The following is a 12,500-nucleotide window of genomic DNA, read 5'->3' as shown; positions in this document are numbered from 1 at the left end:
GGAGAGGAGGAGAGAGGAGAGAGGAGAGGAGAGAGAGGGAGGAGGAGAGGAGGGAGAGGAGAGAGAGGAGAGGAGGAGAGAGGAGAGAGGAGGAGAGAGGAGAGAGGAAAGGAGGAGAGGAGGAGAGGAGGAGAGAGGAGAGAGGAGAGAGAGAGAGGAGAGAGGAGGAGAGGAAGAGGAGAGAGAGGAGGAGAGGAGAGAGGAGAGAGGAAAGGAGGAGAGGAGGAGAGAAAAGAGGAGAGAGGAAAGGAGGAGAGGAGAGAGGAGGAGAGAGAGAGGAGGAGGAGAGGAGGAGGAGAGAGGGAGAGGAGAGAGAGGAGGAGAGAGGAGAGAGAGAGAGAGAGAGAGAGAGAGAGAGAGGAGGAAGGGAGAGAGAGGAGGAGAGGAGAGGAGGAGAGGAGGAGAGAGGAGGAGAGGAGGAGAGAGGAGGAGAGGGGAGAGGAGAGGAGAGGAGAGAGGAGAGGAAGGAGGAGAGAGAGAGAGAGGAGGAGAGAGGAGGAGGAGGAGGAGAGAGGAGGAGAGAGGAGGAGAGAGGAGGAGAGGAGGAGAGAGGAGAGAGGAGGAGAGAGAGGAGGAGAGAGGAGGAGGAGAGAGAGAGGAGGAGAGGAGAGGAGGAGAGAGGAGGAGAGGAGGAGGAGGAGAGGAGGAGAGGAGGAGGAGAGGAGGAGGAGAGAGGAGGAGGAGAGAGGAGAGGAGGAGGAGAGAGGAGAGAGAGGAGGGAGGAGGAGGAGGAGAGAGGAGAGAGGAGGAGGAGAGGAGGAGGAGAGGAGGAGAGAGAGGAGGAGAGGAGGAGAGGAGGAGAGGAGAGGGAGGAGAGGGTCAGGTTCAAGTACAAATGAGATTTAAAATGTCTCTTGTTGGTCTCTCAGATCAGCCTCTAAAAATCCATATCGTTCAGGCTTTAGTTTTAAGGTTCTAGATGTTCTCAGATGTTCTCGATGTTCTAGATGTTCTAGATGTTCTAGATGTTCTCGATGTTCTAGATGTTCTAGATGTTCTAGATCAGGCATGTCCAAACTATGGCCCGGGGGCCAAATGTGGCCCTCAGACGAATTTTTGTTGGCCCTCAGGCTTCCAGGTGAATTGGCCCAAATTACTTTGTATCAATTAAAAATGAGCATTTTACTGCAAGTTTTTTGAAAATCTACCTTGATAAAGCGAATATTTAATATTTAGTGTTTAGTGTTTTTTAAGGATCTTTATAACGTGTTAAACATGCACACATTTCTATTATTGACTCTACGGCCCTCGATCGGCCTCTGCTCTGTCTGTGTTTTGAGATGTGGGGTGTTTGGACACCCCTGTTCTAGATGTTCTCGATGTTCTAGATGTTCTAGATGTTCTCGATGTTCTCGATGTTCTAGATGTTCTCATACCTTCCTGTGACGGGTTAGTTTTAGTTCTAGATGTTCTATATGTTCTAGATGTTCTCGATGTTCTCGTACCTTCCCTGTGACGGCCGACCACACTTTGAGCGTGTTGTCGTCAGATCCGGACACGATGAGGTCACCACTGAACTGCAGACACGTGATCACATGATCATCATGACCCTTCAACACCTGGAACAACAACGACGACGACACAGTTAACACACAGGAGGAGTTAAAGACGAGTGTGTGACTCTGTGGGGGGTTAAAGACGAGTGTGTGACTCTGTGGGGGGTTAAAGACGAGTGTGTGACTCTGTGGAGTGTTAAAGACGAGTGTGTGACTCTGTGGGAGTGTTAAAGACGAGTGTGTGACCCTGTGGGAGTTAAAGACGAGTGTGTGACTCTGTGGAGTGTTAAAGACGAGTGTGTGACTCTGTGGGGGTGTTAAAGACGAGTGTGTGACTCTGTGGGGGGTTAAAGACGAGTGTGTGACTCTGTGGAGTGTTAAAGACGAGTGTGTGACTCTGTGGAGTGTTAAAGACGAGTGTGTGACCCTGTGGGAGTTAAAGACGAGTGTGTGACCTGTGGGGGGTTAAAGACGAGTGTGTGACTCTGTGGAGTGTTAAAGACGAGTGTGTGACTCTGTGGAGTGTTAAAGACGAGTGTGTGACTCTGTGGAGTGTTAAAGACGAGTGTGTGACTCTGTGGGGGTTAAAGACGAGTGTGTGACTCTGTGGGGGGTTAAAGACGAGTGTGTGACTCGTTAAAGACGAGTGTGTGACTCTGTGGAGTGTTAAAGACGAGTGTGTGACTCTGTGGAGTGTTAAAGACGAGTGTGTGACTCTGTGGAGTGTTAAGACGAGTGTGTGACTCTGTGGGGTTAAAGACGAGTGTGTGACTCTGTGGGGTTCTGTGTGACTCTGTGGGGGGTTAAAGACGAGTGTGTGACTCTGTGGAGTGTTAAAGACGAGTGTGTGACTCTGTGGAGTGTTAAAGACGAGTGTGTGACTGTGGAGTGTTAAGGACTGTGTGAGTGGGGGGTTAAAGACGAGTGTGTGACTCTGGGGTTAAAGACGAGTGTGTGACTCTGTGGGGGGTTAAAGACGAGTGTGTGACCCTGTGGGAGTTAAAGACGAGTGTGTGACTCTGTGGAGTGTTAAAGACGAGTGTGTGACTCTGTGGGGGGTTAAAGACGAGTGTGTGACTCTGTGGAGTGTTAAAGACGAGTGTGTGACTCTGTGGAGTGTTAAAGACGAGTGTGTGACTCTGTGGGGGGTTAAAGACGAGTGTGTGACTCTGTGGGGTGTTAAAGACGAGTGTGTGACTCTGTGGAGTGTTAAAGACGAGTGTGTGACTCTGTGGAGTGTTAAAGACGAGTGTGTGACTCTGTGAGGGGTTAAAGACGAGTGTGTGACTCTGTGGGGGTTATAGACGAGTGTGTGACTCTGTGGAGTGTTAAAGACGAGTGTGTGACTCTGTGGAGTGTTAAGACGAGTGTGTGACTCTGTGGGGGGTTAAAGACGAGTGTGTGACTCTGTGGGGGGTTAAAGACGAGTGTGTGACTCTGTGGGGGGTTAAAGACGAGTGTGTGACTCTGTGGAGTGTTAAAGACGAGTGTGTGACTCTGTGGAGTGTTAAAGACGAGTGTGTGACTCTGTGGAGGGTGTTAAAGACGAGTGTGTGACTCTGTGGAGTGTTAAAGACGAGTGTGTGTGACTCTGTGGGGGTTAAAGACGAGTTGTGTGACTCTGTGGGGGTGTTAAAGACGAGTGTGTGACTCTGTGGGGGGTTAAAGACGAGTGTGTGACTCTGTGGAGTGTTAAAGACGAGTGTGTGACTCTGTGGAGTGTTAAAGACGAGTGTGTGACTCTGTGGAGTGTTAAAGACGAGTGTGTGACTCTGTGGGGTGTTAAAGACGAGTGTGTGACTCTGACTGTGGGGGTTAAAGACGAGTGTGTGACTCTGTGGGGGTGTTAAAGACGAGTGTGTGACTCTGTGGGGGTTAAAGACTGGAGTGTGTGACTCTCTGGTCCGACAGAGTGAATCCAATCAGAACCGACACAGTTAAACTCACTTTTTCATCGACCTCATGACAAACAGAGGAAACTGTTTGTGTGGAAAGTCTGATTTTATCAAGTGAAAAAAGTTCTTGTGAACGTCACACAGACGAGCAGAGCATCAGTGCACGTGAACACGAGAGGCCGGGCTCAGGCATTAACCTGGACGAATATTTTCAATTTGTTTTTTTCTCACAAAAACAAAAACCTCCAGACTCCACAGACTCCTGCACAATCACCTGTTTATCATTTTACATTTCAGTTGTTTTATCACACTGAAGTGTCCGAGTCTGAGCCTGAACATAACGTCTAAATATTTGTCCCAATCAGACACAACTCATCAGGTCCCGTGGGACTTGGGAGTGGGACTTGAGCGGGACTCGGGTGGGACTTGGGTGGGACTTGGGTGGGACTTGGGTGGGACTTGGGTGGACTTGGGTGGGACTTAAGCGGGACTTGGGTGGGACTTGGGTGGGACTTTGGGTGGGACTTGGGTTGGGACTTGAGCGGGACTCTGGGTGGGACTCAGGTGGGACTTGGGTGGGACTTGGGCGGGACTTCGGGCTGGACTCAGGTGGGACTTTGGTCGGGTTTCCAGGTCTATCACACACTTGTCTGGGGCATTAAGTGTAAAACGTCACACGTGTCGATCTCCATGTTCCTTTTATTGTTTTTAAAATGTTCTATTCACACAAAACAACTCACATGTTTTATCATTTTCACTGTCTCCCCTCCCTTTGCTCTCTGTGCTAAGTCCCTCCCCCTTCAGAGCAGCACACTAATCAAACTCCTGCACAAACATCAGGTTTGTCCAGTCGCTGTGTTCAGTTTTGTGTTTTTGTGTTTTTATGGAGAATTGTCGTGTGGGAGTGTGTGGGGGCGGAGCCTCGTACAGACTCATACTGCTGATAGGGCCTGGGAAAGATCACTAGATGACTCAAACATGGGTGAGTGTAGAAGCTGTTCAGGCAGGTTTGTGATGAGGAACAGCGTCAGAACATGAGAGAGTTTTTTTTGTGTGTTTGTACCATGGGCTCGCGCTCGTCTCCGCTCCTCCAGTTGCTCTCGATACGATGTTGGCGGATGTAGGCAGATTTCCACGGACTCACACACGCGCTCCTCCTGCGCGATGACGACACCTGCTCCGAGATCCCTGAGGACCAAAGCCAGAGTGTGAACCACTCGGACCTGAGACTCGGACTGAGACTCGGACCCTGAGACTCGGACTGAGACTCGACTGAGACTCTGAGACCTCTGAGACTCGACTGACTCAGACTCAGACTGACTGAGACTCGGACTGAGACTCGGACTGAGACTCGGACCCTTGAGACTCAGACCCTGAGACTCGGACTGAGACTCAGACCCTGAGACTCGGACTGAGACTCGGACCCTGAGACTCGGACTGAGACTCGGACTGACTGAGACTCGGACCCTGAGACTCGGACCCTGAGACTCGGACTGAGACTCGGACCCTGAGACTCGGACTCTGAGACTCGGACTGAGACTCGGACCCTGAGACTCGGACTGAGACTCGGACCGAGACTTGGACTCGCTCAGACCTTCAGGAGTTTAACAAAGTCTGGATCATTTCAGTCCAGAGGATCTGACACTGCTCCCTACGTTTACACACCGTCTGAACCACTTCTGTTTCAAATACACAACAAATCATCTAGTCCAGGATTAGTCCTGCTCTAGTCCTGCTCTAGTCCTGCTCTAGTCCTGCTCTAGTCCTGGTTTAGTCCTGGTTTAGTCCTGGTTTAGTCCTGGTTTAGTCCTGCTCTAGTCCTGCTCTAGACCTGCTCTAGTCCTGGTTTAGTTTAGTCCTGGTTTAGTCCTGGTTTAGTCCTGGTTTAGTCCTGGAAAGAGGGGAAGAGAGGGAGAGTGAAGGAGAAGAGAGAGTGAGAAAGAAGCAAGATAAAGAGGGAAGAGAGGAGAGAGAGGAGGAGAAGTCCTGGTTTCTAGGGACTCTGGAAAAAGTCCTGGTTAGGACCTGTTTAAGAGTCCTGACGTTTTAGTTCTGGTTTAGACCTGGTTTTTAGACCACCTGTTTACCCAGTCCTGTTTTAGAACCTTTAGGAAAACCGTCCATACAGTTTGTCAAAGCCTGATCCCGGACTCTAGACCTCAGGTCTGCTGGGCCTGGTCGTGGAGTCTGGGTCTGGGGTTCAACTGTCTGGGTCTGGTCTGGGTCTGGGTCTGGTCTGGTCTGGTCTGGGTCTGGACTTGGATGGGAAGACCACTGGAAAAATCAGGAGCCACAGGAGGCACCAGTCGTTAAAAAAACCTGGTGGTGGTTGGGAGTGACATGGTCAATAATGTTTATATCACCAGATTACGTGAGTGAAGGAGTGAAAGGTGAGAGACTTTTGAGTGAAGGTTAGTGACCTGGTTTGACTGGTTTAGTCCTGTTTAGCCTGGTTTAGTGTTTAACATATAAAGTCCTGGTTTAGTCCTGGTTCTTTAGTCCTGTTTAGTGTTAGATTAAGTCCTGGTTTAGTCCTGGTTTTAGACCTGGTTTAGTCCTGGTGAGTCCCCTGGTTTAGACCTGGTTTAGTCTGGTTGTCCTGGTTTACCTGGTTTAGTCCTGGTTTAGTTGTCCTGGTTTAGTTATCCTGTTTAGTCCTGGTTTAGTCCTGGTTTAGTCCTGGTTTAGTCCTGGTTTAGACCTGGTTTAGTCCTGGTTTAGTCCTGGTTTAGTCCTGGTTTAGACCTGGTTTAGTCCTGGTTTAGTCCTGGTTTAGTCCTGGTTTAGTCCTGGTTTAGTTTAGTCCTGTTTAGTGGTTTAGTCCTGAGTCCTGGTTTAGTCCTGGTTTAGTCCTGGTTTAGACCTGGTTTAGTCCTGGTTTAGTCCTGGTTTTTAGTTTAGTCCTGGTTTACCTGGTTTAGACCTGGTTTTAGACCTGTTTAGTCCTGTTTAGTTTAGTCCTGGTTTAGTCCTGGTTTAGTCCTGGTTTAGTAGACCTGGTTTAGTCCTGGTTTAGTCCTGGTTTAGTCCTGGTTTAGACCTGGTTTAGTCCTGGTTTAGAGTCCTGTTTAGTCCTGTTTAGTCCTGGTTTATCTCTGGTTTAGTCCTGGTTTAGTTTTAGAGTCCTGGTTTAGTCCTGGTTTAGTCCTGGTTTTACCTTGTTTAGTCCTGGTTTATCCTGGTTTAGACCTGGTTTAGACCTGGTTTAGTCCTGGTTTAGTCCTGATTTAGTCCTGGTTTAGTCCTGGTTTAGTCCTGGTTTAGTCCTGGTTTAAGTTTTTAGACCTGGTTTAGTTTACCTGGTTTAGTCCTGGTTTAGACCTGGTTTTTAGTCCTGGTTTAAGTTCCTGGTTTAGTCCTGGTTTAGTCCTGGTCCTGGTTTAGTCCTAGTCCTGTTTAGTCCTGGTTTAGTCCTGGTTTAGTCCTGGTTTAGAGTTCCTGGTTTAGTCCTGGTTTAGTCCTGGTTTAGTCCTGGTTTAGTCCTGGTTTAGACCTGGTTTAGTCCTGGTTTAGACCTGGTTTTAGTCCTGGTTAGTCCTGGTTTAGACCTGGTTTAGTCCTGGTTTAGTCCTGGTTTAGTCCTGGATTAGTCCTGGTTTAGACCTGGTTTAGTCCTGGTTTAGTCCTGGTTTAGTCCTGGTTTCAGTCCTGGTTTAGTCCTGGTTTAGTCCTGGTTTAGTCCTGGTTTAGTCCTGGTTTAGTCCTGGTTTAGTCCTGGTTTAAGTCCTGGTTTAGTCCTGGTTTAGACCTGGTTTAGTCCTGGTTTAGTCCTGGTTTAGACCTGGTTTAGTCCTGGTTTAGTCCTGGTTTAGACCTGGTTTAGACCTGGTTTAGTCCTGGTTTAGTTCTGGTTTAGTTCTCTAAAGAAGATGAAGATAAAGAGATGAAGTTCTCGTTGTGTTTCGTCTTGTGGAGGATCTGGGACCTTCTGTAAACTCAGGTCACTTCGGGTCAGTTTAAAAACTTCCACAGAAGTTTTTGAAATATTTTAAAAGTGTGTGACAGTTTTGTAAATAAATAAATAAATAAATAAATAAAAGTGTTGTGGTCGGGCACCTCTTTGGGCAGCAGCGAGATGAAGTCCCTCTGAAACTGAGGCTCGATCAGCTGCATCATGTGTTTGACCTGCGTCGTCTCACAGCGATCGATCAACTCGTCCAGAGCCAGAAGACGCTCAGGTCCACTCCAGGTCTGAGGAGAAACCAGAAAAAACACATGAAGAACAGCTCCAGGTCTGAGGAGAAACCAAAACACATGAAGATCAGCTCCAGGTCTGAGGAGAAACCAGAAAAACACATGAAGATCAGCTCCAGGTCTGAGGAGAAACCAAAAAACACATGAAGAACAGCTCCAAGTCTGAGGAGAAACCAGAAAAACACATGAAGATCAGCTCCAGGTCTGAGGAGAAACCCAAGAAAACACATGAAGATCAGCTCCAGGTCTGAGGAGAAACCAGAAAAACACATGAAGATCAGCTCCAGGTCTGAGGAGAAACCAGAAAAACACATGAAGAACAGCTCCAGGTCTGAGGAGAAACAAACACATGAAGAACAGCTCCAAGTCTGAGGAGAAACCAGAAAAACACATGAAGATCAGCTCCAGGTCTGAGGAGAAACCAAGAAAACACATGAAGATCAGCTCCAGGTCTGAGGAGAAACCAGAAAAACACATGAAGATCAGCTCCAGGTCTGAGGAGAAACCAGAAAAACACATGAAGATCAGCTCCAGGTCTGAGGAGAAACCAGAAACACATGAAGATCAGCTCCAGGTCTGAGGAGAAACAAAAAACACATGAAGATCAGCTCCAGGTCTGAGGAGAAACCAGAAAAACACATGAAGAACAGCTCCAGGTCTGAGGAGAAACCAAGAAAACACATGAAGATCAGCTCCAGGTCTGAGGAGAAACCAGAAAAACACATGAAGATCAGCTCCAGGTCTGAGGAGAAACCAAGAAAACACATGAAGAACAGCTCCAGGTCTGAGGAGAAACCAAGAAAACACATGAAGATCAGCTCCAGGTCTGAGGAGAAACCAGAAAAACACACATGAAGATCAGCTCCAGGTCTGAGGAGAAACCAGAAAAACACATGAAGATCAGCTCCAGGTCTGAGGAGAAACCAGAAAAACACATGAAGATCAGCTCCAGGTCTGAGGAGAAACCCAGAAAAACACATGAAGAACAGCTCCAGGTCTGAGGAGAAACCAGAAAAAACACTCCATGAAGAACACTCCAGGTCTGAGGAGAAACCAAAAACACATGAAGAACAGCTCCAGGTCTGAGGAGAAACCAGAAAAACACATGAAGAACAGCTCCAGGTCTGAGGAGAAACCAGAAAAAAACACATGAAGAACAGCTCCAGGTCTGAGGAGAAACCAAGAAAAACACATGAAGAACAGCTCCAGGTCTGAGGAGAAACCAAAAAAAACAGATGAAGAACAGCTCCAGGTCTGAGGAGAAACCAAAGAAAACACATGAAGAACAGCTCCAGGTCTGAGGAGAAACCAGAAAACACATGAAGATCAGCTCCAGGTCTGAGGAGAAACCAGAAAAAACACATGAAGATCAGCTCCAGGTCTGAGGAGAAACCAAGAAAACACATGAAGAACAGCTCCAGGTCTGAGGAGAAACCAAAAACACATGAAGATCAGCTCCAGGTCTGAGGAGAAACCAAGAAAACACATGAAGATCAGCTCCAGGTCTGAGGAGAAACCAAAAAAACACATGAAGAACAGCTCCAAGTCTGAGGAGAAACCAAAAAAACACATGAAGAACAGCTCCAGGTCTGAGGAGAAACCAGAAAAAACACATGAAGATCAGCTCCAAGTCTGAGGAGAAACCAGAAAAACACATGAAGATCAGCTCCAGGTCTGAGGAGAAACCAGAAAAACACATGAAGATCAGCTCCAGGTCTGAGGAGAAACCAAGAAAACACATGAAGATCAGCTCCAGGTCTGAGGAGAAACCAAGAAAACACATGAAGATCAGCTCCAGGTCTGAGGAGAAACAAAAAACACATGAAGATCAGCTCCAAGTCTGAGGAGAAACCAAAAAAAACACATGAAGAACAGCTCCAGGTCTGAGGAGAAACCAGAAAAAACACATGAAGATCAGCTCCAAGTCTGAGGAGAAACCAGAAAAACACATGAAGATCAGCTCCAGGTCTGAGGAGAAACCAGAAAAACACATGAAGAACAGCTCCAGGTCTGAGGAGAAACCAAAAAACACATGAAGATCAGCTCCAGGTCTGAGGAGAAACAAAAAACACATGAAGATCAGCTCCAGGTCTGAGGAGAAACCAAAAAATAAAGAACTCTCCACAAATCCAAGTGTCACTTTCCTACTTTTTTCCATGGAGATGTTGTTGTTTTGTCTGGAATGTTCCGCAGTATGACTTTAAACCTTTCTATCTCCACGGAGACCAAACCAGACAGCGTTCCGGGTCAGATCTGTGGAGAGGCGGTGGAGAGGTCTGGTTTTTTTCGAGGTGTTTTTGACTCTAAAACCACCTGAAACTGAACAAATGTGAAGTGGAGGTGTTTAAAGTCGCACTGCGGAACATCTCAGACAGATCAGTGTGGGACCCTCCTCCTCGGTGAGGTGTTCTGACCTGGAAGGCGCGCAGCCACTCGGCGAGTCCGGCGGGGGGCGGGCCCGAGGTCACGCGCCGCCTCTGAGCCGAGTGCCCATTGGCCACGCGCAGCTCCCCGAACGTGGTGGGCGTGGCCGGAGCCAGACTCGACGGACTGACGAGAGACACAGAGGAAAAACGGGTCACACGGGTCACTCGGGTCACTCGGGTCACGCGTCGTCGTTCAAAACACTCTGTTCCACCTCGTGATGTCATCATGTGGTGATACAGGAAGTGCTCCAGTGTGTTTTTAAAGTCCACACTTCACCTTCACAAGAATCTTTTTGGTTTGTTTTCCGATTCCAGTCCTGGTTTAGTCCTGTTTAGACCTGGTTTAGTCCTGGTTTAGTCCTGGTTTAGTCCTGGTTTAGTCCTGGTTTAGACCTGGTTTAGTCCTGGGTTTAGTCCTGGTTTAAGTTTCCTGGTTTAGACCTGGTTTAGTCCTGGTTTAGCCCTGGTTTAGTCTCACTTTAGTCCTGCTTTAGTCCTGGTTTAGTCCCGGTTTAGTCCCGGTTTAGTCCCGGTTTAGTCCTGCTTTAGTCTCACTTCAGTCTCGCTTTAGTCCTGTTTTAGACCTGGTTTAGTCTTAGTTTAGTCCTGGTTTAGTCCTGGTTTAGTCCTGTTTTAGTCTTAGTTTAGTCTTAGTTTAGTCCTGGTTTAGTCCTGGTTTAGTCCTGGTTTAGTCTTAGTTTAGTCCTGGTTTAGTCCTAGTTTAGTCCTAGTTTAGTCCTGGTTTAGTCCTGGTTTAGTCCTGGTTTAGTCCTGGTTTAGTCTTAGTTTAGTCCTGGTTTAGTCCTGGTTTAGTCCTAGTTTAGTCTTAGTTTTAGTCCTGGTTTAGTCCTGTTTGTTTCTGTCTGGTTCTGTGTTTCTTATCGTGGTGTTAAAGTTTTACCTGAGGAACCCGTTTCCTTTACAGTGTTTCTTCCCTGTGGGAAACGGTCGACCGTCAGGACCATGGTCCAGTTTCCTCTTCATCTGTTCAGACAAAAAAACTACACAACTCACTATAAGATAAATAATAAACACAAATAAACACAAACAAATAAACACAAACACAGATAAACACAGATACAGGACGCAGCAGCTGGAGGAAGGATTTAAACTCAAAACAAAACGACAACAGAAACGTCAGAGGATCAAAAACTACAGCTGCAAATCAATAAAATATTTAAAATCAATTAATGTCACAAATGTCACAGTGAACTCACGATTAATCGCACAACAAACAACAACAACAAACAACGACAAACAAACAACGACAAACAACAAACAATGACGACAAACAACAAACAGCTATGACATGTCTACTACACACACAATAAACAACTGAGACAAACAACAACAAACAACAACAACATGCGCATAACAAACAACAAACAACTACCTCAAAAAACTACAACAACATGTCCACTACACATAACAAACAACAACAAACAACGACGACAAACAACTACAACAAACTACGACAAACTACAACAACTACAACAAACAACAACATGTCCACTACACACAATAAACAACTACAACAAAAAACTACAAAAAACAACGACAAACAAACACAACAACTATTAATTACTACATCGACGAACAACAACAGCAAACAACGACAAAGAACTATGACAAAAAACTATGACATGTCCACTACACACAACTACCACAAAAAACTACCACAAACAACGACAACATGTAGATTACACACAACAAACAACTACAACAAGAACTACAACAAACAGCAACAACGACAAACAACTACAACATGTCCACACACAACAACAACAACTACAACAAACAACAACTACAACAACTACAACAAACAACTACAACAACATGTCCACTACACACAACAACTACAACAAACAACTACAACATGTCCACTACAACACAACAACACAACAAACAAACAAAACAACTAACAACATGTCCACTACACACAACAAACAACTACAACAACATGTCCACTACACACAACAAACAACTACAACAACAACATGTCCACTACACACAACAAACAACTACAACAACAACATGTCCACTACACACAACAAACAACTACAACAACTACAACATGTCCACTACACACAACAAACAACTACAACAACATGTCCACACACACAACAACTAAACAACAACAACATGTCCACTACACACAACAAACAACTACAACAAGAACTACAACAAACAATGACGACAAACAACGACAAACAAAAACATGCCCACTACACACAACAACAAACAAAAAACTACAACATGTCCACTACACACAACAAACAACTACAACAAGAACTACAACAAACAGCAACAACGACAAACAACTACAACAACAACATGTCCACTACACACAACAAACAACTACAACAAACAACAAACAACTACAACATGTCCACTACACACAACAAACAACTACAACAACAACATGTCCACTACACACAACAAACAACTACAACAAACAACAACAAACAACTACAACAACAAACTACAAA

General features: G+C 46.3%; 1 protein-coding gene across 1 annotated transcript in view; it reads right to left on the bottom strand.

Moving 5' to 3' along the window:
- Positions 1–12,500, bottom strand: part of LOC110164763 (F-box/WD repeat-containing protein 7-like) — a 117,684-nt gene that overhangs the window by 92,338 nt on the left and 12,846 nt on the right. The window contains exons 3-7 of the mRNA XM_055156118.1: positions 10,913–10,995; positions 10,000–10,135; positions 7,356–7,582; positions 4,455–4,626; positions 1,446–1,559 (exon numbers count right to left, since the gene is read on the bottom strand). Of these exons, the coding sequence (XP_055012093.1) occupies positions 1,446–1,559; positions 4,455–4,626; positions 7,356–7,582; positions 10,000–10,135; positions 10,913–10,995 (732 nt within the window). The remainder of the gene's footprint in view (positions 1–1,445; positions 1,560–4,454; positions 4,627–7,355; positions 7,583–9,999; positions 10,136–10,912; positions 10,996–12,500) is intronic.

Source organism: Boleophthalmus pectinirostris, unplaced genomic scaffold (assembly GCF_026225935.1).
Source record: "Boleophthalmus pectinirostris isolate CB_2022bp ecotype Guang Dong unplaced genomic scaffold, ASM2622593v1 HiC_scaffold_20, whole genome shotgun sequence".
In the NCBI taxonomy this organism is placed as follows: domain Eukaryota; kingdom Metazoa; phylum Chordata; class Actinopteri; order Gobiiformes; family Gobiidae; genus Boleophthalmus; species Boleophthalmus pectinirostris.
Note: the sequence above shows the minus strand (reverse complement) of the source record. Positions and strands in the feature narration are given on the sequence as shown.